This window comes from Schistocerca nitens, chromosome 2, assembly GCF_023898315.1.
Source record: "Schistocerca nitens isolate TAMUIC-IGC-003100 chromosome 2, iqSchNite1.1, whole genome shotgun sequence".
Lineage (NCBI taxonomy): Eukaryota > Metazoa > Arthropoda > Insecta > Orthoptera > Acrididae > Schistocerca > Schistocerca nitens.
The window spans coordinates 734517503-734543666 of NC_064615.1; the positions used below are offsets into that span (position 1 = coordinate 734517503).

The 26164-nt window shown below is 42.2% G+C and overlaps 1 protein-coding gene across 8 annotated transcripts in view; it reads left to right on the forward strand.

Annotated features, from left to right (window-relative positions):
* The window catches only part of LOC126236941 (esterase FE4-like), a 796743-nt gene that overhangs the window by 13529 nt on the left and 757050 nt on the right, over positions 1-26164 (forward strand). For all 8 annotated transcript variants that reach the window (XR_007545010.1, XR_007545011.1, XR_007545009.1 and 5 more), the window contains exons 3-7: positions 13392-13526; positions 13667-13817; positions 21295-21480; positions 22738-22937; positions 25929-26094. Coding sequence is in view for 5 of the 8 variants with exons in the window: in XM_049946635.1 (XP_049802592.1) it covers positions 13392-13526; positions 13667-13817; positions 21295-21480; positions 22738-22937; positions 25929-26094 (838 nt within the window). In the remaining 3 variants the exon portion in view is untranslated. The remainder of the gene's footprint in view (positions 1-13391; positions 13527-13666; positions 13818-21294; positions 21481-22737; positions 22938-25928; positions 26095-26164) is intronic.

Genomic DNA, 26164 nt, shown 5'->3' on the forward strand with positions numbered 1-26164 from the left:
TAGATAAAATTTCGCTTGATGCCTTCCTAGGAGAGAGTCTCCATTCCTTCCAAGCTAATTATGTAAGTGTAGATCAAATATGGCTCAAATTCAAAGACACAGTATCGACAGCGAAAGATAGATTCATAGCGCATAAGGTGATAAGAGGCGGGACTGATCAGCCATGGTACACAAAACACGTCAGAACACTGTTGCAGAAGCAACGAAAACAGCATGCCAAGTTCAAAAGAACGCAGAAACCCCAAGACTGGCTAAGTTTCACGGAAGCTCGAAATTTAGTGCGGACGTCAATGCGAGATGCTTTTAATAGTTTCCACAATGAAACATTGTCTCAAAATATGGTAGAAAACCCAAAGAGATTCTGGTCGTATGTAAATTACAGCAGTGGCAAAAAACAGTCAATACCGTCACTGCGCGATAGCCATGGAAACGTTACCGATGATGGTGCCACTAAAGCTGAGTTACTAAATACAGTTTTCCGTAATTCCTTAACGAAAGAAGCCAAAGCAAATATTCCAGAATTTGAAACCAGAAGAGCTGTTAGCACGAGTGACATAAAAATAGATGTCTTAGGTGTTGCGAAACAACTCAAATCACTTAAGAAACTCAAGTCTTCCGGTCCAGATGGTTTACCAACCAGGTTCCTTTCAGAGTATGCAGACACAATAGTGCCTTTCTTAGCAATCATATGCAACCGCTCATTTGACGAAAGGTCTGTTCCTAAGGACTGGAAAGAAGCACAGGTCACACCAACATTAAAGAAAGGAAATAGGAGTAACCCATTGAGTTAGAGACCCATATCACTGACCTCAATTTGCAGTAGGATTTTGGAGCATATACTGTACTAGAACATTATGAATCACCTTGAAGAAAATGACTTACTGATACATAAACAACACGGATTCAGAAAATATCGTTCTTGTGCGACGCAGCTAGCTCTTTATTCCCATGAAGTAATGAGTGCTGTCGACAAGGGATCTCAGATAGATTCCATATTCCTAGATTTCCAGAAGGTTTTGATAACGTTCCTCACAAGCGACTATTAATCAAATTGCGTGCATATGGAGTATCGTCTCAGTTGTGTGACTGGATTCGTTATTTCCTCTCAGAGAGGTCACAGTTCGTAGTGATGGACGGTAAATCATCGAGTAGAACGGAATTAATATCTGGCGTTCCGCAAGATAGTGTCATAGTCCCTCAGCTGTTCCTGATTTACATAAATGATCTAGGTGATAATCTGAGCAGCCTCCTTAGATTGTTTGCAGATGACGCTGTAATTTACCGTCTAGTAAAATCATCAGACGGTCAAGTTACAAAATGATGTGGAGGGAATTTCTGTCTGGTGCGAAAAGTGGCGATTGGCACGAAACAAAGAAAAGTGCGAGGTCATCCACATAGGTACTAAAAGAAACGCGATAAATTTTGGGTATACGATAAATCGTACAAACCTAAGCGCTGTCAATTCGACTAAATACCTAGGAATTACAATTAGGAGCAACTTAAATTGGAAAGGCCACATAGATAATATTGTGGGGAAGGCGAAACAAAGACTGCGCTTTGTTGGCAGAATACTGAGAAGGTGCGACAAACCCACTAAAGAGACAGCCTACGTTACACTTATCCGTCCTCTGCTGGAATATTGCTGCGCGGTGTGGGATCCTTACCAGGTAGGACTGACGGAGGACATCGAAAAAGTGCAAAGAAGGACATCTCGTTTCGTGTTATCGCGAACAGGGGTGAGAGTGTCACTGATATGAATCGCGAGTTGGGGTGGCAATCACTGAAACAAAGGCGGTTTTCTTTGCAGCGAGATCTGTTTACGAAATTTCAGTCACCAACTTTCTCTTCCGAATATTTTGTTGACACCCACCTACGTAGGGAGAAATGATCATCATAATAAAATAAGAGAAATCAGAGCTCGAACGGAAAGATTTAGGTGTAGTATGAAAATGGTTCGATGAACCCTCTGCCAGGCACTTGAGTGTGAATTGCAGAGTAACGATGTAGATGTAGATGTAGATGTAGAATACAACGCATGAAAAAACATAGCCCAGTGAGGGACGAAACGGGATTTATGCAAGCGTCATTTTTATTGGAGGGCTCTCGCTCAACGTGCTGACGTGCTGATGGAAAGAGGCGTCGTAATGAAGTGGAGCACGAGGACGGTATAGGCCTATATTTTGCTTCCGAGCCTGATCATGTGGGATGCAAACATGACCGAGGATGCTGTCTGTACAGTCAAGCGCGAAAATGGTGAAGAAGTATTTATAAGTGGGCCACCGGAGCTGACTAGTAATTTTAAAGAAGGAACAGGAGTTCTTTGATGATGTCAGTATTCCGTCAATAGGACGTGAGATCAGTTCCACGCACCTGGTAGATACAGAGGAAGCTGATGATAGGTCTGTTGCGACGGGAAAGAGCGTCACACAGGTGTCAATAGAATTCAGAGGGCCGGGGACAGGACATGCATATGCTCCCGTGCAACCTCACGTCGCCCTTATGAGATTGTATGTAACGAGAAGTGAGGCACGTGCAAGTCCACAACTTGAGGCTGCAGTCATTCCGAAAGCAGAAGAATCTTCTAATGAACGCGACGAGACCACTTCTAAAGCCGGAGAGACAGCTGCAACGATGTCAGTGCCAAAAATATGGTGAAAAATGCACTGAAGTGCGTGATAAGGTAACAAGACACGAAGAGGTGCCTTATCTACAAACAGAGTCCGGCCACACGCCAGAATCACTAGTGAGCGTTATCTCGAACACGTAAGAGACGATCACCAATGTGAGATGGTTATCAGGGACCGACTGTTGTTCTACGCATCTAATTGGTGCAAAAAATTTTCAACGACAGTTTTCGACGTGGAGGATATTCCGTGCGGAAGTGACTGTAAAAATGTAGCAGCACCAAAAAATAATTTATGTAGAGTAATGAAATTTCGGAAATACCTTTGTCTACATAACATATTTAAGTGATTAACACTGCAGGATCACAGGTTAAAGTAAGCGCGAGATAAACCACTGAGGATGTGAAATGTTGGTACATAATATCTTGTGTTATGGCCAGAATGTTTAACGCAAATTAGCAGACATGCATACATTCTGGTGTACACGTGCCAGATATCAGATTGCGGGACGGAGTTCCATGGCTGTTCCACTTGTGCGATCAGTACAGGGATAGTTCATGCTGTTTTCGGATGATGCTGCAGTTGCCGTCCGATGATGTCCCATTTACTCTCGACTAGAGACAGATCCGGTAATCGACCACAACAAATCAAAATGTCGCCACTGTGTAGAGAATATTGTGCTACAACAGAAGTATATGGGAGAACGTTATACTGTCGGAAAACACCCCCTGTAATGTTGTTCAAGAATGGCAGCGCAGCAGATCGAATCACTAGAATGACGCACAAATTTGCAGTCAGGGTGCATGGGATAAACACAAGAGTGCTCCTGCTGTCATACGAAGCCTCATCCCAGGCCATCACTCTAGGTGTAGGCACAGTGTGTCTAGCACGTGGAAAGGTTGGTTAAAGGCCCTCAATTGGCCACCTCTTAACCAACACACGGCCATCACTGGCTCCGCGGCAGATCCAGCTTTCATTAGAAAACACAACAGACCTCCACTCTGCCCTCCAATGAGCTATCGCTTGACGCCACTGAAGTTGCAAATGGCGGCTGTTTGGGATCAGTGGGAAGCACGCTGCGGGGCATCTGGCTCAGAGCTTTCCTTGAAGTAACCCGTTTGCAACAATTCGTTGTGTCACTGTGGTGCCAGCTGCTGCTCAGACTGCTGTTTGAGATGCAGTACGATGCACCAGAGCCACGCGCCGGACACAATGGTCTTCCCTCTCGGTAGTGTCATGTGGTTGTCCGGAGCCCAGTCTTGTTGTGACGGTACATTCTCATGACCACCGCTGCCAGCAATCACGTACAGTGGCTAGATTCCTGACAAGTCTTTCCCCAACATCGCAGAAGAAACATCCAGCCTCTCGTAGCCGTGTTATGCGACCGCTACAAACTCCGTGAGATTTTGATAATGGTGTAAAGGCATTTTGACTAACATCAACTCACTACGTCCAGTCTCAAAGGTAACTGACGCTGACGACCGTTACAGCGCGTGTTTAAAGGAAATGTGATATGTATTCTCATAGTGGTGGTCTGATTTTTTTTCCATTACTGTAAATGACACGCAGACTGTGGTGGGAGATAAGTGTTTATTATGTTCATATCACTCCTAGAACGGTATTTAATAATTTTGGTGCGATGACACCTCAGTACCTTGGGCAATAATTAAATCTCTCGTACAGTATACCAGCGCTTGAAACGTAACTTAAAGCGTATTAGGTAAAGCTGTAATAAGCTGTGCTAGGAATTAAGATTAAAATGGGAACCATTCATTAGTTTCATGCACGCTATACCCATGATACCTCTGATCATAATTGTGTAGACCTATACCGCTTGACATTTAGTAGATGTACATGTCAGCATGTATAGCCAACTAGCCAACTCACAATGAATGACAACCTGGATGGTTAGTTCCTGGCAGGTATAGGATGCCTCCTGCGTATCAGACCACGCACACACACACACACACACACACACACACACACACACACACACACACCTGATTAGCGAGAGAGATATGCAGTTGAGTACGATTAACTTATCCTTTTGTCTTGTCCATCTTTTGTATCTTTTGAAAATCAAAGTTGTTGTACCTCACGAATTTTTAGCTGCTTGTTCACTCCTAATGCAGCGGAACAGACCGTTTCTCACTAGGTAGAGAGCGAGCAGATGGGAATGGAAGTTGCCGGCCGAAGCGGCCGTGCGGTTAAAGGTGCTGCAGTCTGGAACCGCGAGACCGCTACGGTCGCAGGTTCGAATCCTGCCTCGGGCATGGATGTTTGTGGTGTCCTTAGGTTAGTTAGGTTAAACTAGTTCTAAGTTCTAGGGGACTAATGACCTCAGAAGTTGAGTCCCATAGTGCTCAGAGCCATTTGGGAATGGAAGTTGCTAGTAAAATACACTGATTCAATGTCAGGGGTGCTCTTAACTAAAATCTGCACAAGTATATAAGGGCAGAGCCGTACGGAAATGATTTTAATCCCCCCTTGCCACATGCGAAAGCTTCATCCCTCCATTGTCTGTAAAACTACTTTTGTGTAATTTTTTATACGCTCGCACTCGTGATTATGAACGATGCGTCCATCTGTGGCATGGCTGGTAGTTACAGCGAAAACGATAGTCCATTGCGATTTGATACAAGAAATACATGGGTTAAACGGTTGTCACAATGATTAGCAAAAAAAAAAAAAAAAAAAAAAAAAAAATGCTTGAACAGTACAGTCCCCTCTCGACCTTCCTCTCTTTTTTCCTCCATTTTCGCGTCTGGCATAGATACTCAGTCAGCATAACGGCATAAATCGGTCAAAATAGGAAGCCTTCGGCCAACTAAGCACATTTGTTTCAGCGTCCGCTCGCCGACACTTGATATCCTACAAAACAATAGCGAAATGGCAGCAGTAACTACAAAGCTGTACAGCAAACTTCTCTGAGGGTGAAGATACGTGCACCAAACGCACTTTTGCCACATGAACCATGTCATCGATAGGCCTAGTAGTCGTTTCTTAATGATGGTATATGAACGAAATGTTACTGTGACAACTGGATGTGTTTAGAGTTGCAGGCCGATGGAAAAAGGCCTCCTCTTGAAGGCAGAGGAATGGAACACAATGGTTGATTCGTAACCCGTTGATTCTTTCTTCGTTTAATCTGGTCAGTTTTTTCGCCCCTCTGTCAGTAGGCCGATGGTGCGTGCCGATCTCGCCACGCCTTCGGTATTTACATTAGAATTAACCATATGCTCTATCGCCAATTAAAGCATTTATAAAGGAATTACATTAATGTGCAAGATGGCAGGTCCTCTGGCCTCTTTATACCGTTGTTAAAGACCATCAGAGCAGCCTACCACGCATTTCTCAGATCTCAATTTGCCCACATGCAAATTAATATCATAACACTATTGTATTTCACTGTCCGCAAAGTCAGTAATCGGATGCTACGTATCGGTATGTACATGATATGGAGTAGGATGCTTGAGTATCATAATGCTGTTCATTTTCATTGGAGACGAGCTGTAACCTTAGGGTTGTGAGGAGGCCAATCACTCACAATAGCAGCAAATGGTCAGAAGATGGAGGGAACGTCAGGTCACTGGTCATTGCGGACGGAGTCGCAACCTGTCCATGGCTGGCGGCTTTATCTCTCGATGTCATGTCTCAGGTGACAGAGCGACGGGTGCTTCCTGTATTCATCGTGTCTCGGGCGGTTTTATCATGTAAGCCTCGTGTTTTGGGCAGGAAAGGGTGAGCTCGGCGCCATAGCTGTGCTGTTGCTTGGAATGTATCGCAGAAATAGTCGCTGAGCTTCACGGAATAGCCGGCAGAATGCCACCACACATAGCACCCCAGTTATCGTATTCCTTTGGCGACCGTTGCCGGAATGCTGCCGGCACTAAGTCCTAGCGGAGGCTGTTCAAATACAGGGTGTTACAAAAAGGTACGGCCAGACTTTCAGGAAACATTCCTCACACACAAATAAAGAAAAGATGTTACATGGACATGTGTCCGGAAACGCTTAATTTCCATATTAGAGCTCATTTTAGTTTCTTCAGTATGTACTGTATTTCCTCGATTCACCGCCATGATTTCATACGGGATACTCTACCTGTGCTGCTAGAACATGTGCCTTTACAAGTACGACACAACATGTGGTTAATGCACGATGGAGCTCCTGCACATTTCAGTCGAAGTGTTCGTACGCTTTTCAACAACAGATTCGGTGACCGATGGATTGGTAGAGGCGGACCAATTCCATGGCCTTCACGCTCTCCTGACCTCGACCCTCTTGACTTTCATTTATGGGGGCATTTGAAAGCTCTTGTCTACGTAACCCCGGTACCAAATGTAGAGACTCTTCGTGCTCGTATTGTGGACGGCTGTGATACAATACGCCATTCTCCAGGGCTGCATCAGTCCATCAGGGATTCCATGCGACGGAGGGTGGATGCATGTATCCTCGCTAACAGAGGACATTTTGAACATTTTATGTAACAAAGTGTTTGAAGTCACGCTGGTACGTTCTGTTGCTGTGTGTTTCCATTCCATGATTAATGTGATTTGAAGAGAAGCAATAAAATGAGCTCGAACGTGGGAAGTAAGCGTTTCCGCACACATGTCCACATAACATATTTTCTTTCTTTATGTGTTTCCTGAAAGTTTGGCCGTACCTTTTTGTAACATCCTGTATATGTGAATTCCTAAGGGAACAAACTGCTGAGGTCATCGGTCCATAGACTTACACAGTACTTAAAGTAACTTATGCTCAGGACAACACACACACCCATGCCCGATGGAAGACTCGAACGTCCGCCGGGAGGGGTCGTGAATTTTGTGACATTGCGCCTCAAACCACGCGGTCACAGCGCGTGACCTGGCTAAGGCTGTAACGAGCTGCTCGACTGTTATGTCAGTAGGCCTACACGTTTGCGGTCATCGTCGGCGGCTGGAATAAATGGTGTTGGCGCCTTGGTTGACAGAGCAGAATGATGGGAGTCTAGACAAATTTCTGTATGGCAGTAATTGGTGGAACTTTCCTTTATCGCCAACTATGGGCCAAGTTCTGGCACAGTGGAGCGGTCCCTCTCTGGGCGGGGGACGGAAGAGAACTGACTGGAAAATTGGTTCCTGGCGGACGCAGGAGTCGGTCGTGTATTTTGCCATTCTTGCTACGATGTAATTTCATTCGTAGTTTCACTTTTCAGGCTACCCGACAAACACTAAAGTTTTTTCGCGCTCGCTCTTCGATCGGTCACCATGATGGAGGCCCATTCCACGCAGTATCGCCGACCACAAGTAACAGCCGTCATCACCACGCTCAATGTCTCAGTAATATAGTCCTGTAGGCTTTAGATTGATTTTTCAGCCTCCAAAAATTCAAAAAGAGGACAGTGGATACACCGGTTCCCGTCAGATCACCGAAGTTCAGCGCTGTCAGGTGTAGCCGGCACTTGTATGGGTGACCATCCGGGCCCCCATGCACCGTTGCCGTTTTTCGGGGTGCAGTCAGCTTCGTGATGCCAATTGAGGAACTACTCGACCGAATAGTAGCGGCTCCGTTCACAGAAAACCATCGTAACGACCGGGAGAACGGTGTGCTGACCACACGCCCCTCCTATCCGCATCCTCAGTCAGGATGACACGGCCGTCGGATGGTCCCGATGGGTCACTTGTGGCCTGAAGACGGAGTGCTTTACGTTAATACATATAATTATTCGTTGTACAAATTCAAGACCAATTTTGTGTTCTATGTAAAGAAAGTAGAAGTAATTGTAAATTTTTAGGACGGCATTTATCTGATGAACAGTCACACTCACCAGACTCCTTTCCCATCTTCGTTTTTGGAGGGCTACTTTGATCAATTAATTTGATGAATAAATTGTATGAGAGTTTAGCGACCCCACGTAGGATTTGTATCAGATCCATTAAAAGATTGCGTTACATAACTTGTGCAGATTCAGTATGAACACACTTGGGTGTGCTTTGCTTAATATCATGATTCTGCCCCCTAGCTTGCATATCAGTTAAGGGTCCCACAACAGCAAATATGTGGCTAGTTTCTAAATGCACTCAACTCATAATAAGCAGCTGGTCTATGTTAGCAGGTGTCGATGTGCATATTGCCTGGTAAGATACCGCAGTTGTTTTTTTTTTTTTTTTTGTGCATTACGCTGTCCATGCAGAGGAGTTACAACAATAAAAAACTCCAATTATAAATGAACACAGATACAATATATACAATAAGACATATAAAAACAGACAAGGTATAGAGCGTGCATAATAGAGCTTAATGGTAAATACGAGAAACCCTTTCAGGATTCTGCTACCTATAAGCTAATACTATTAAATGAAAAAACTATTAACATTAAATAGATCCTTCTTAATGAAGAATCTAGTTACCCAGGGGATTAAATTTTAATAACTACCTTAGGATAGGTATCAGCAAAGAAGTAGCATCAGAATAGTGCACGTATGTAGTGCACATTTGTATAGAAAGAAACACTTCTTAAACCAGTCATAATTTAACGTATACAAATACTTTTACGTTCTGCTAGAGGAGCCATAATCATTATAATGGAAAACAAAACCAAAGCCCTGCAACGACACCGAAGCAGTAAATGAAGCTTGGCAAGTCAAAAAATTCAAATGGCTCTGAGCGCTATGGGACTTAACATCGGAGGTCATCAGTCCCCTAGAACGTAGAACTACTTAAACCTAACTAACCTAAGGACATCAGACACATCCGTGCCCGAGGCAGGATTCGAACCTGCGACCGTAGCAGTCACGCGGTTCCGGACTGAAGCGCCTAGAACCGCTCGGCCCCCGCGGCCGGCTTGGCAAGTCAAATTAAGTGAAAGTTTATCCTAGGTCAATCATACATTGACCACGCACAGGAGCACACAAGTCACTCCAGTGAGGTAGACAGGTATCTCAAAGTACTTGTTTTAAAATGTTTCTCACCGGGTTAAATTCTTTTCGGTACTCCACTCATGGTGCAGTGAATGAAGAAGATAAGAGCTGTTGGCGCAGCTGCCATAGGTCTGCTGTTAGACCAACGTAACAGACTACATTATCTTCACGCCCATGTCTCCGCATATTCCGTGTAAAAAGTGCGTCTCCTGCCACGGTGCCACGAGTTGACAGAAGACAGACAAGGTGGCAGGCATCGCAAGGAAAAGGAGCACTTGATTCGTCGTCTAATTTGACTCAAAGCCACTACACGGAGGACACCATTCAGAGCGAGACTTTGCAGGCAGCGGCCTCTTAATTCAGACAAGCGGAGCATGCCGCACACCCTAGCGGGACGCAATATCTCTCGTTGCTAGGTTACATCGTGCAGAGATACCGTAGCCCGAAGACTACAGCTGATAGTAAGTTCACGAGCTGATAAATCGCTCAATGTTTGTTTCTGTGACCTGCTCGAAATTCTTGCAGTGTGTTGTTACACATTTCGTGTTGTTATGTTTTTCATGTTCTCTTTTATTTGTGATGTCGCAATCTTATTGTTTACCTTTAAAGGTACAGACTGACAATCATTTAACTATGTGAAATAAAATTGTCATAACTTCAGAACGGTTTGCATTGGACGTTCAAACTGCACCACTGGTCGCGTGGCATGATGAGAATCAGTATGAGCATGCGCATGGGTTATCGACGAACCCACTTTCATTTGGATGTGTTCGTCAATAAGCAAAATCGGCGCATCTGGGGAACTGAGAATCTGCATTTCGCGATCGAGAAATCTCTTCACCCTCAACGGATGGCTATGTTTTGGGCAATGTCCTGTCCCGGAGTAATCGGTGCGATATTCCTTGATGGAACAGTGACTACCGAACTGGACGGGAAGGTTTTGGAAGATGATTTCACCCTCATTATCCAAAGTGACCCTCATTTCCACAAGATGTGGTTCATGCAAGATGGAGCTCGACCCCATCGAAGAAGGAGTGTGTTCGATGCCCTGGACGAGCACTCTGGCGACCGCAAACTGGCTGTGGGGTACCCAGAGGCCACTGGCATCAGCCTCGATTGCCGCCGTATTCTCCGGATATGAACACATGCTACTCCTTTTTGTGGGGCTGTAGTAAAGACAAGGTGTACAGCAACAGCCCCAAAACCACTGCTGACCTGGAAGCGGCCATTCAGGAGGCCATCGACAGCATCGATGGTCCGACGCTTCAGCGAGTCATGCAGAATTTCTCTGTCCGTCTGCGCCACATCACAGCCAATGATGGCAGTCACATCGAACATGTCATAACCTAAATATCTGTAGTGACATTTACATGTTGAGTAAAGGGTGCGCACGTCATAGTTTGTAACTAATTTACTTTTTTACATAAAGTTCAATAATTGTCACACTATAAATGTCATGAGCCTCACGTATTTCTTGTTTATTGTATAGATATGACATTTATTGTTTGCATTCCGCTTATCTGGCCAGTGGGATGTTGAAAATGACATTTGACAAATTTATGAGTTTCGTGTACGTTATTTATCTATTGTGCTTGGTTTACCTTCTACATTGTCAATATATTTTCATATCTCTGAAGCATGCAGTTTGTATTGTTAACATAGCGGGCGTGTCACACTTTAAACCCTTCTTAGGTATAGAAATGAATTACAACTATTTATTTTTAGGAAGAGAAGTGTCTACTCAGAGGAACCGAACATGAGACGCCAAGTGTATAATACGTGAACTACAGAGCCATACCTCATTCACTTTCTGTGCCAGAAACTAAAGAGTGACTCCATAGAGCGATGTACTGACTAAAACAGGCTCAAACCTGACGGATGCCACACGTATAAGGAAGCCTTACGTGTTTAATGATGCGGTCCAACTACTTCGTATCTCAGAGGACGACAATGCAGACAAAACGCTAAGGACGGTATATGCCGCTAAGCTTTGTTGTGATTGTCTCACAACTAGCAGAAGGGACTGGCCGGTTGTTGCCCTCTCGGCACGAGAAAAGCAAACATCTTAGCTGGTCCCTCTGCCCACGAGAAACAAACCCAGCAGATGCGAGACGATCCCGAGTTTTCTCCGAAAAGCTGAACTTTTTTGTAAACACTCCGTAAACTGGAAGCTTGCGGGACCGTGAAAATTTCCTAGGCGACCACGCAGCAACGGAAATTTAGCTTCCTGCACCTCGGAATCGACAGGAGACGGGCAGCCAAGCAGGCATCTTCTATTGACTGCCACTAATATTTCGCCAGCCAGTGACAGGATTGTTACATAGTTACAGTGTTCTGGTAGCACACAAGGGGATGGACGGCAAACAAAACCAACAACTTGCAGTCTTATCATTTTCATCTTCACCTATAAAAAGAGAATGGGTACTCGCTTACGAAAACTATACCAGAATCTGAAGAGTACAACTTTGTAGTGCGGAAATCTGTAAGGGGTAAAGCCGTGAATGTTACACTATTGATGGAATGAGCATCGAAAGTAGTGTGTGAAATTTACAGGAAATGAGACAGGTCAGCGTGTTACATCGATCTTTGACCCAAAGCGCAAGTTTGGGAACGTGAAGCTAGTGGAAATTCTTACTCGCATAAATATCTAATAACTTCTCCTGTCGTGAATGAAATAAAGCCAATAATTCGAGATTTACGTTACACAGAACGCCTCAGTAAATATAACAGAGGCTGCATTCGTAATCCAAATAAATCGGTCGGTAATATCATCTCGATCCAGATTCCTAAACATGTGTTTCTTGATTTAAAACCAACGATGTGGGACGTCAACGATACTGTAATTTTATTTAAAGATGTCACCTCGGTAAACCGCAAATATTAAAAAGTCTACACATCGAATCATATTTTAGTACAGTCAGAAGAAATAAAATACCAGTTATACATCGCATACGGAAGCCCCAAACACTCTGTCTCGAGTGAAAACCAAAACGCAGGGGTAGCAAGAATAAGAAATGAACATGAGGATTCAGGAGATCAATTTGGTTATGATGTCGACAATTAAATGCAATTATACATTTTTCCCCACTTTCACTGCTGAATACGGACAGTAAGTATTTGAAGTTAGTTTCACGTTCCATGGATCATCTGTACGACTAATCATAATGATGTGGAACGAGTCATTTTACATTCAAATTACACATTCATTTCTGAATATGATTACATACTGACCTTTTGCGCCAGCCGATGTGACCGAGCGGTACTAGGCGCTTCAGTCCGGAACCGCGCTGTTGCTACGATCGCAGGTTCGAAGTCTGCCTCGTGCATGAATGTGTGTGTTGTCCTTAGGTTAGTTAGGTTTAAGTAATTCTAAATCTAGGGGACTGATGACCTCAGGTGTTAAGTCTCATAGTGCTTAGAATCATCTGACCTTTTGCAAGGCGTTTTTTTTTTGTAACACAGATGTGAGATAGTAATTTCCACGCAGAGTTTTGCACGTATTAAAAAAATATAACTTCTTTTAGGGAATTAGAGGAGTGCTTAGTAGAGTATTTTTAAAATTATTTTCAAGTTTCACTTTACTGTCGGTATCACAGGGTAAGCGACCAAAAATTTTAGCTGCAGCATTGTGCTGACCTTGAGGATTGTACTCAAATAACATATTAAGTTGTTGGTTCTGTCACAGGCTTCACATCTACAGAACAGCTTCCTTCTTTACCTATGTCCCTAACAGTTTATTTGCAATTTTTTCGCTGTTTCTTATTTTCATTTTATTTACGTCTCTCTGATACTGCCGTATAGACTTATCTCGGTCAGTTGTAGAAACATTATGGCGTCACATAAACAGGAGCTGTCTTTCTGCAGCCTCCGGTGAAAAGGGCGCCTTGGACTGGTGTGAGAGACGCCCTGAAGACGCAACGCACTTGCGTACAGCTACACAGCAGCGGGAAATCGACTGGTGGAGAGAACTGCCTGTACCTCGATCTTTATGGCCCAGGGGTACGTATTATGTTATAACAAACAGCTATGAGTCAACGAGCTTTTAATTTTCTTAGACTAACATGTAAACAGCAACACAGTGAAAAAATGGAAGCTTTTGATTCTAATTTACAACCCGATTGTTGTGTGTGTTATTGCAGACGCCATCGAGAAACGGAACACTGAAAAGCGTTATGGTTTTCATCCACGGAGGATGTTTCACATCAGGAACTGGTTCTTCTGCGAGACCGTACTACTATGTGGACCAGGATGTCATACTCGTCAACATAAATTATCGACTGGGAATTCTGGGTAACGTACAAAATTACTTATTCACTTACGTGAAGTGTTAAAATCTTACAAAATTAGGCCAATGTTAGGTAGTAACTACAGAATAAATCAAACTTCGCTCATAAAAGATTGAAGGCTACTGAGCCAGCCTGGAGTGTGATATGGTAGATGGTAAATAAGCTGTAGTCCGATATGCAGTGGCTCCATACGGAGAACGGATTAAGACAACATGTTAAGCAATAAATGATAATTAATTGAAACCCTCAGCTGCCGACAGGTGTTGTTGATATACCTCGATGGGAACAGCTGAAAACGTGTGCCCTGCCCGGGACACGAACCCGTGATCGCCTGCTTACATAGCAGACGCTCTATCCAGCTGAGCCACCGAGGACACAGAGAAACAGGGCGTCTGCAGGGACATATCCCGTGCACGCTGCCCGTGAGACCCACATTCCCAACCATTCACAATCTACATACGTAATGGGGATGGTCAAATACCTATTAGGTACATTACGTATGTAGATTGTGGACGGTTGGGAATGTGGGTCTCACGGGAAACGTGCAAGAGATATGTCCCTGCAGACCTGTGTCCTCGGTGGCTCAGACAGGTAGTGCGTCTGTCATGTAAGCAGGAGATGCCGGATTCGAGTCCTGGCCGGGACACACATTTTTAGCAGTCCACATCGAGTTATATCAACAACACCTGTCGGCATCTGAGGTTTTCAATTAATTATCATTTATTCTAGAGAAGCTGCACGGTCATCAATGGTAGCTGTTCTTTCGAGAACAGTTACTATCTTCATATATACATGCTAAGCAGGAGAGGAAGATAATGCTAGTACATATATCAGAAATGATCATTTGAAAACACTGTATCTTTGTCATGCAAACTTCTATTTCTTACTAGTTAACACAAATTTTTCACAAATACGTAACTAGCTTTTAATAAGTCGCTGTAATAAGGTACGGAACATTTCGTAATGTGGTGGTGAGTGTCTGAATTTTTATAAACACCAATGTATGCCTCAGTATGCTCCGATAACAATGAAATGTTGATGGAATTAGGACAGGTGACAATCACTGAAGTTGACTCATCATTGAATGGAAACAATAGTCTCGACCGTTCCCATAACCAAACATTTTCAATTTCGAATGTGCTGAACGCATTGCCAATACCAATAAAACATAAAACACAGTTCCAGGCAAATAATATTTCTTCATGATTCAGATGTTAGACATGTTCCAGTTTAGTGCAGAATAACTTTTTGCTACTGCCAACGGCCTTGCCGCAGTGGTACCACTGGTTCCCGTCGGATCAACAGGATTTAGCTCTGTCGTGCTTGGCTGACAGCTGGGTGGGCGACCGTGCAGTCTGACGAGCGCTGTTGGCAAACGGGGTGCACACAGCCCTTGTGAGGCAAATTTAGGAGATACTTCATTGAGAAGTAGCGGGTCGAGTCCAGCGAACTGACAATGGCAGGGGGAACAATGTGCTGACCACCTTCCTCGGAGTATCCTCACCGGTGACACGTATAGGCAAATGGTTACACGGCGGTCGGTCAGTGCCGTTGGGCCTTCCGAGTTCTGTTTGGACAGTGTTTAGTTTAGTTTAAGTATATACTACACGGAGAGTACCTTGAGCAGCAATCAGCTCTTAGTGAGGGAGATAATCCTGTGTATGGTGCTGGAAGCTCCAGTTCCTAGATTTCACAAAGGACATGAATATCTCTAACACTGCCTTTTATTTGGAATACCGACAGATTCTCCCTTAACTATCAGTACTCTAGAGCTGCCTTCCCCCTCTTTTGCCTTTATACACATGAGGAGAAACGAAACTGGCGTTCTACGATTCGCAGCGAGCGTTGTTAGATTCCTTAATCGGACGAATAGGTTAGAGAATTTAAAAATAAAAATTAATAGTTTCAAGTTAGATTAAGTTGGAATTACTGAAGCTAGGTGGCAGGAAGAACAGGACATATGGTCAGGTGAATATAGGGCTATAAATAGAAAAAAGTATGGATAATGCAGGAGTAGGTTTAATAATGAATAACATAATAGGAATGTGGATAAGCTACTAAGGACTCCGTAGTGAACCCATTACCGCAGCCAAGATATACATGAAGCCCACATCCACCATTGTACTACAAGTCTGTATGCCAACTATCTTCGCAGATGGCGAAGACATTCAAGAAATGTGTAATGAGATGAAAGAAATCGTTCAGATAGTTACCGGAGACAATAATTTAATTGTGACGAGAGAATGGAATTCGCTCGTGGGAAACGAAAGAGAATGAAAAATAGTAGGTACTCACCTACTATTCACAAAGGAATAAATGAGGAAGCCGCCAACTGAGGATAAGGCTTGGTTTAAGAATCACGAAACAAGGCTGTATACATGGAAGTGACCTGGAGGTACCGCAAGGTTTAAGATTGACTATATAATGGTAAGACAGACCTTCCGGAAACAGATTTTAAATTGTAAGACGATTGCAGGGGCAGATGTGCAGTCTGCCCGCAATTTATTGGTTATTGACTTGTAATGGTACTTTGACTACCGCGCCTCCGCCAATACAAAGATATAATTTACGATCGCGCATGCGGAAGAGCGCTGCGCCAGCGACCGATTTTTATAAATAATTTTGATTTTTTTTTTACTTTTGCGTAGGTTTTGTTTTTAATAGCTAATTGATTACTCTCTCTCTTGTCTTGATACGAAAGACGTGTATTTTTCGGCGCTGTGTTGAATGTGCTTTTGGGTGGAAATTAAAACTATATTACAAAGCGAGGTTGTTTCAATAGTGATTCGAGGTGGTTACCGCCAAATTTGTAAATTGATCATGATAGTGACAACTTGAAGAAGTTTTCAACAGACGGAGAAAAGTGAAAGACGGGTCGTCCTGCAAGAGAAATTAGGAGGACAGCCATGAAGACTATATTGTAATTAGTACTGCGTTTCTAACAAGATTATAAGGTAAATTTCCACTATTTTCTGATGCTATTTCCGTACAGTCGCTTTTTGTAGTGTTGCCGACCCGGTCTGCCAAGCACGGTCAAATTACAGCACTATCTCAATCAATAGTACGAAGTCCGCCTTATCCGTAACTGAAACCACCAAAATTCAAAACCCAAACAGATTTTCTATTTTATATTTTCACGGCAGAACCCCGCGTAAAGGAAACACTACAGACTGTAGACCAAAACTGAAGAAATTGCAAAGAGATAGTGAATTAAGAAGATGGTAATTAAATAAGTTGAAAGAACCGGAGGTTTCTGAGAGTTTCAGAGGGAGAATTAAACAACGATTGAGTAGAACAGGCGAAAGGAATACAGTAGAAGACGAATAGGTAGCTTCGAGAGATGCAATAATGAAGGCAGCGGAGGACCTCGTAGACAAAAAGACAACGCCTAGTGGAAATCCTTGAATAACGTAACAGACACTGAATTTAATTGATGAAAGCAGAAAACATAAAAATGTAGCAACTGAAGCACGCAAAGAGAAAGAAACATCTAAAATTGGGATTGATATCGAAGTGCTTAATGGTTAAGCAGGAATGGCTAGAGGACAAATGTAACGATTAAGAAGCTTATAGCAGTACGAGACAGACAGTTACAGCCTACAGGGAAATTAAAGAGGCCTTTGGAAGAAAGAGAAGCAGATGTACGAATATGAGAGCTCAGATGGAAGCCTGGCCATAACCAAAGAAGAAAATGCTGCAAGGTGGAAGGAATCTATAGAGGATTCTATACTAAGGAGATGAACTTGAAGGCAGTATTACGGAACTGAAAGAGGACGTAGGTAAAGATGAGAGATATAATACTATGAGGAGCATTTGACAGAACACTGAAGGACCTAAGTCGAAACATGGCCCCGGGAGCTGATGACATTCCGTGCAGAAGTTACCCATTGATGCATAAACTGAAAACCACTATAAACAGTCCACTTCAGTTATAAAATTAAATTGGAATCGCGTTGGTTCCTTCACATATTGTATCTACATCTTCCTCGTCAGTGTTTCCTTATTTTCTTTGACAGGTATTTATGACAGCTATTCTTTCATTCAGCTACTTCATCAAAAATACCAGTTCTATTGTATCTTCTACTTTATCCAAATTTTCATTCTCAACCAATAACGACACACTGCTGGAAACGCCACATTGCAGGTTACTACAACACCACTATTGCAGAGCCCAGCTGCAGAATTACATCAATGGCTGGCCCACAAATTTCTTGGCTTATTGCAAAGTCTTGGCTGAAGATCAGAGCACGAAACATTCTTGCCTCTCATTAGTTGCCCGCTGTATTTCAAATGTCTTGTTTATTATCTAAATGTGTCTCCCCAATCGATCCGAATCCGACTTTCATCATGGCGGCCTGAGCGAGTTCATGGAGCTCCCTAACCAGCAACAGACTGGTGAAGCCGAACGTGAGGCTGTACTGCCATGGTCCACACCAGGATTAAGTTTAGTTCAGCTTAATGTTTGCATGCTCCATGGATCATATTCTCGTGAACTCTCAACGACGTACAACGTGCCAACATGTTTACAAATAGTTACATCGTGGCCATTTACGTAACTGAATTATCCCCCCTTTTTTTAATTTATACTATCGCTCACAATTTTCTTCTGTTGAATAGAATGAAATGTCAAGTGGAAATGATGTCGGTTTGTTTTAAAGTATTTTACTGTCTAACTTCACCTCACATGGTAGGTGGCTAAACATTTTTTCATGGTTGCGTACTTTGTTCCTTTCTGTGTGAGTGTAAAGTTAAGTTGTGGCCAGTGGATGCTACTTGTGTTCTTAGCATTAAATTTATGAATGCTACGATTATCTTCAAATTGTGCCTCATTGATCGCAACAAATATCCTAAAAAAGTACGTGTACTGAGAGGTTCTGGTTGATATGCAATTTTTTTAATGTTTTGCCCACTTTAATTTCTAGAATGGTTACCTGATGTTTTCTTTACTAAAGTTTATTAAATCGATCTGTGTAACTATAAGAAATGTCATATATACGTCACAAAAAGGGTTTCGTTTTCTTGATATAAAACGTCATTTGTGGTCTGCAATCAAACACATTTACTATTTGATTTGATTTTTAGATCTACAAACAGTTTGTTACAAAATATGTTGATTTCACTTACGGTATCTCGCGTCCAATTCTCGCTTACATCAGCAAATGTCGTCTGCTTGCATATTTTTTATGTATTCCATCGTGTGGCACTGCTAAAGTATTTCCCTAATCCCACATTGATTTTCTATTGTACACATTTCTTCATGCGAAACGACGACACAACATAGCAGCGCTACTGTTTTTTTTTTTTTCTTTTTACGTACATTACTTCTGGCTAAACGTATGTCCGTTTTGTGTGAAATGTGTTGCCAACTTAACCGCTATCTTTCGTTTTCACTTGGTCTAAAAAGTTCTGCCTGTGCCAGCTTAACAGTAGCTTTAGTTTTCACCAGACTAAAAACGTTCTATTCGTGGCAACATTACTCAGACACACACACACACACACACACACACACACACACACACACAAAATAAAAAAAATAACGAGGGACGTGTTTAGCCAGAAATACGTAAACAAAATCAGTGGTGTTACGTAGCGTCATATTTCACATCAGTGAATTTGGAGATCTGCAAAGCAACGTCAACGTATGCAAACAGCACGGCAGTGTCCAACAACATAGTAACTCAAAAATGGAGAAGCAGACAACAATTCCTGCTATGAACATAAACATGTCTTTGTAGATCCTTTTAGATTTAGAAAGCACGCCAACTGTAAATATATTTCACTGCAGACCGCTGACGATATTTTACATGACACACGTTTCGTGACGAAAATACACACTTCCTTGCATTTATAGAGACTGATTTAAAATGTCTCCAGTAAATATAGGGCAACTATTGACGCTATATCCACACAAATGAAGCATTGGTATCATCCATATTCTGTACAGTGAACAATCACTTTGTGTCTGTGTGTGGAAATTTCCCAGAGAACTGTTCCATACCATATCGATCAACGGAAAATTGCGAAGTAAATTTTCAAATGATTTCATAACCAAATTCAGCTATTATACTCAGAGGAAATGTTGCTGAACTAAAGCGTTTGAAAAGATTTGTAAGATGAGATTCAAATTCAAGTTTTTGCTAATTTGCAGTGAGCTGCGTTTTCGATCGGTGGATGAGCCAAAGCCAAGTTCGGGTATAACGTGACGCTGTGGTTTGCAGACAGATGGCTTTGACTGAAGTGTGAATATGCAGTAGAGGGTGCGGTGCCGCGCCAGCGCCTTATCACCAGAACTGATTACATTCACGACAGTGGGAAATCACGTAGTAATTACATTCTCACTGTCTGGTGCAGCCAGCCTTTTCCGTCCACGGAAGCATCCTCCAGCTAGCTTCTAGCGATTCTCAGACTGTACGATTCGTTACACACAAGATGTGAACGCACAATGGCTCAAGAAGGTTTTAGAGCAGTTTCCCAACTATTGTATCTAGGTTCTCAGTTGGCGTTCATATTATTCTCTTTTACGGTAATGTCTACACGACTTTGTGCCATGTATTCAGCAATACTATTCGAGTAAAATGCCATTGTGAGCTGGCCTACCTTCCAGCATCAATTTTACTTTCACTTCTACCCACAGGAAGAGGTGTTCCGAAAGTACTGATTCCCAGTCCCTTGATTCCATATTACTCTGAAAAAATATGACAACAAAAGTTGAATTCTACTGCAAAACTCGTAATCTTTTTCTTCTCATTATTACTTTTACATATGCAACTAACGGAACAACAAAAACGGAATAAAGTATTAATGTTGACACTAGATTAACGTTAACATGATATGGTGTCGCGAATGCTATCTAATAGCAAAATACATAATAATTTCGAAAGATGTGTGTGTACATATTCAGCCGCGCGGGATTAGCCGAGGGGTCTCAGGCGCTCCAGTCATGGCCTGTACGGCTGGTCCCGGCGGAGGTTCGAGTTCTCCCTCGGGCATGGGTGCGTGTGTTTGTCCTTAGGATAATGTAGTTTAAGTAGTGTGTAGGCTTAGGGACTGATGACCTTAGCAGTTAAGTCCCATAAGATTTCACACACATTCTGTACATATTCAGTTATGCGGAGATACAAGTGTCAGTTTTAATAGCTACAGTTCAGAATTTGAATGTTTTGCTTCTGAAAGTCTTGACAAAGCGCTGGTGCCTAATTTAAATGTAATTCTTTCTGTAACTTATGAAGAACATTAATGTTTGTAAACTGAAAAAAACCGCAGCTTCGGTGTATGTTTTGTACTTGTATAATTTGGGTTTATTTCGGCAAATAACGCTGCATGAAAAGCATTAACGTAATACAGTGTATTCCCCTTAGAAATGTGCTGGCACAAATCCTAGATTTCGACTTCTGAGCATTTAGCACAGAAGTTTTTATGTTATTAGTTTGTTAGTATGTGTCTAAGTGTGCCCTTTACCTCACAACAATGAATTATCGTAGGTTTCCTAAGCACCGGAGATGATCTGGTCCCTGGGAACATGGGTCTTAAAGACCAGACAGAGGCACTTCGTTGGGTGCAGAGGAATATAGAGGCTTTTGGTGGTGACCCACAAAAAGTAACCATTTTCGGACAAAGCGCTGGAGGTGCATCCGTTCATTACCACGTTCTGTCTCCATTGAGCAAAGGTAACTACTGTAGATTTCTCAAACTAATTGTTCATCTAGAAGACCTCTTCACAAGAAACTTACATTTATATATATTTTGTGTGTGTGTGTGAGCGCGCCCGTGTGTATGTGTGAGTGTGTGTGTGTGTGTGTGTGTGTGAAGGAGGCATAGAGAGGTGAATAGGCACTCATTCATCTTGCCACCATGCATTTTGGAGGATTTACGACCACCATTAGATGGATTTATTTAAATTAGCAAAATATGTATTTGTCTATACAGTTTTCTTTTGTTACCACTCAATGTCACAATTTATCGATAAACGCAGTTATTGCGTTATCAGTTGAAGCTCATAACAGCCACGATTTCGTCCAACATAAATTGTTTGCATTACAGTGTGTAGGTCTGTTTACACGTCACTATGGTTCCAGAAATCACTGTATCCAGTCATATCTATAATTTTGAACTGGAACAGCACAATCACCTTTAGACTGTCTCGATCGTACTTAATAAAGTGAGCGTTTTCATTCCTCTAACCATATATCTGTGCCTCCTACATAGACACCATAGATATCGTCTGGAAAGGCAAGGAGGCATAATGGTAAAACTCGGTTCGTATTCAGAAAGTCTGTGCCTATATTCTCTGTTCGGCCGTCTAGATACAGTTACTTTCAGGTTATCCTATACGCAGGGACGGTTCCCTTTTTTACTCCCTACCAGATTCCTCCATCTATAAAGACACCCATTGTCAAAGACATACAGTACTAACTTTTTTATAATACGGGCATAGGCAGATCATTCTCTTAACGTTGCAATATAACCTCAGAAAGATTTATTCTGCGAAGGCGATCATACCACGCAGGTGATCACACGATGCAGTACCATGAAACAGGTTCACCGGAGACGTAAGCATCTCTACACTACATTGTGGGTTTTGGGCTTCTTCAGCCGTTTCGCAACATGCAAATGGATTTTTTACTACGTTTCACTAAAGCCTTTTTTTTCCTACCGAATCGATAGTCCTTTTGGAGGATACGCAGGAGATCTAGACGTCGATGAATCCCGAAATGATGCAAAAAATACACAATGTAGTTCACTTATAACAATCGGAAGACAGTCTATGGCTTCTCTCTTGAACGGAAAACAATGTCCTTCTTTCCTTGTCGCCCCTCGGCTTAAGTGAACGGATGAAGTCTTAACCTTTTCTGCATTAATGTATTCGTTTCTCTTCAGTACTACCTGACTACTGTTTTTAATTGTAAGATTTCACTGCTCATTAGGTCTGTTCAAGAACGCCATAGCGATGAGTGGAGCAGCATCAAACACTTGGGCGTTCAAAAAAAGTGCTCCAGACAGAGCGGTGCGGTTTGCCAAATACCTGGGCTATACTGGCGAAAATTCCGCTGATCTCTTAAATTTCCTCAAAACCGCAAAGGCGAGTGCATTAGTGACGAACATCACTGCCGCTCTGTCGGAAGAGGTATGTACTGTATTTTAACTACATTCTTTGATCTACAAAAAGTGGTTGTACTTTCTGAGCAAAGAGAAAGTTATGTCCTTGGGATTCATGAATTTTTACTAATACATTTACAAGCGTGGTAAAGCTACTTACAAATGTTATGTTGCAGTAATCTCTTATCATCGAAATAAATTTTTATATACACTCTAAGTCTTACTCCTCCTAACTTGCGTTATTAGGCTGTTTTTTTTTTTTTTTTTACTGCTAGTGAACCCTGTCCGGCGCATTTTATCGGAAACAATCCATGACTCTCTTGCAGCTAGCAGTACATCTTAGTGAAGATATTCTTTTTTTGTTGTGAAAGCAGAGGAATAGGTTCAAAATTTGGAATATACTGAATACGACATCAAATTGGCGTAAGTAAAAACTGGTTCAAGTTGTGCAAGAGACCTAACTTTTCATGTGTGTAGTGTATTTTCTTTGGTTTAGCCATTTTTCCATTCCGTAAATCCGTTCTGTTTTCAAAGTATAACTGATTAACCACACCAAGCTTGTGTAAATGGTTATTCCTTTAATGAGCCACGCACATAAATTACAATGCTGGCCAGTTTCGGCCTACAGTCATCATCAAATGTCTGCAAATAATATCAAAAGTACAGTGAATACGTAAGACATATTCACTAAAAATCGCAATAAACAAACATCAAACACAGAGAATACTAAGAACTGTCATTTTACAGAGACAAAGTTATCGCCAGAGTGAGTTGCAATTATGTGATCGCAGTGTTGTGTACGTATCGTTAATTCTTATTAAGCCTCTTATATGATGGACTTTGACAATACTTATAGGCGTAACAAAACTTTCGTTATTGCTGCAATGATGCTACGTGATCTTATTACATTCTTTTAAAAGTTGCGCCAGTTTTATATGTCACTGTCGAAAACAGCCTCCGTCCTTGATGTCGTTACACAAATCATAAAGTGACACAACATTACTGTCCCTCGCTACGGTAGTAAAACGGTCCTTACATTTGATACCCGTTTACTGTACTTTTGGTATTACTTGCGGACATCTGGTACTAGCCTAAGGCCGAAATTGGCCAGTAATGTATTTTACATGCATGGTGCATTAAAGGAATGAAACTGACAGCCTACGGTGGTTAAAATTTTCACCATTTAGACGATACGCTCATGGTGTAGACCCGTACATTAAGAAATCATTACACTAAGTTTGTTTTCAGAATTTGTAAATGATCGCATTTCTTTACATTTAACCATTTCGTCAACATTTCTTAATGAATATTAATGGAAGGAAGGAAGATTAAGGTTTACGCTGTGAAAATTTCTTCTAGCAAGTAGCTACAGAATCTACTCATGAACTCGTAGTAACTAATAGACGAGAACTTTTTGAATTATTGGAGGGAAACAGTAACAGTAAGGCTGTTAAAAGATCAATTACTGCAGGTGTTATTTAAAAAGAGTATTTAGAAATTTAGGATACTTTTCAAGAGCGGCAGAAACAGATTGCGTAGTACCTGAATAGTCAACATTAAACATTCAGTTCTGAGGACGAAGAAATTAAATGCAAGTGGACAAAATCATTGGACATACACAATGTGAGCTCACTGGCCTTTCTTCAGCTATATCCGTTAGGAACTTTATATCCACCTAAGATTATAATTCGGATTACATACCTTAGCCACTCTCTGCACTTGTCCATAAGTTTCAGAAAATTCGTGCACGATTCCCACGGATGAAGTGTTCTATTCTGGCTCAGATAGTCTCATCAATGGACAGCACCTTGTGTCTGTCAACAGGTAAAGCGTCAGGGAACAGCTGTGTGAACTGCTCCCACATTCGCCTTGTGCCCAAGGACTTAGGAACCCACCACTCTCTCGCCGAGTGCCGACAATCCAGACAGACCATGTGCATCAGAATGAGAAACTCACAGGTGACACCAGGGGCACTAGATGCATACTACAGTCCTAATCCGAAATGCTGCATAACGCCCCAGGCCCGGTATGGAGACTGAATACAACGAAATACGAATAACGGAAGTAAGAAAATAAAATCAAGTTCTGTTTTCTTTCAGATCGCAATAACACTAACGTAATAAACTAGTGAGCGAGCGCTGTCATTGACACATCGAGAGGTTTAGTTGCGAAGCAAGGGACTGGGTGGAGTATTATGCATTTCTGTTTGCCGAGTAAGCGGTAAAATCAACTATTTTCAGTCTGGACGTTCAAATTTTTCCCTTCCACGGCTTCCATAATTTGTTCCATTGAAATAGTTTGTCCAGGTAGCTAGCCGCGTTAAGGTGCGCTCGCAAGCATCGCATGAGCCGGAAAAAGTTGAGCATCCTGTGTAAGACATCGCAGGGCGCGCAGAAGTTACGGGCACGTAACACCGCTGTCGGTGTCAGCAGTGAGCCTGATGGCGCCTTTGGTGCTCGCCAGAAAACCGACAGCACCGAACACGCGAGCGCTGTTCACAACTGCGAACATAGTAATAGCGTGCTGATCGTGAACCCCTCTGTTCGCAGTGTATACGGCACTATAACCCAAATCTATACCTATCTGTAAAATCAAATCTGTTCCTACCTTGTTTCTTCTGCGGGGGCAACCACAGATGAGGTATGGCGAAGAACGAAGGTATAAAGTGATGTGTATCAAGATATATCGTGGGGTATCTGTCAATAACGTCGAATACAGACATCGGTACCCAAAGTGTTAATTTCCAGAGTACGTTGGCTGACTGCCTTTTCTACTGACTTGTGGTACTAATTGAGAGATATAATAATTTATTTTTCCATTCTCATAAGTGGTATGATTAACGTATTTACTAATAGCAAAGGTTGTGATAATAACAGTATAATACTTAACGTGGAATTAAGTACGAATAAACTAAAGCTCAAAACAATTTTTTGCTTAGATGTCTCTATTGTTCTTTACATGTGTAATTCATTAAATGTACTTAGCAAACGAGGTACAAAACGGGAATTCATTGTTACAGGAAAGCCTAAGTTTGTTCGACTGCATCTGGACACCCACTGCCGAACCTGAAAACGACGGTGCGTTTCTGACGGAAGAGCCGTGGACCCTTGTCGCTGAAGGCCGCTACAACCTGGTTCCTTTTATGGCTGGTGACACTAATATGGAGCGACTTAAACAAACACAGAGTAAGATAATATTTACTCGTCAATATGATGAAATATATTTTGATTTTCTAAAATTTTCTAGAGACAAAAT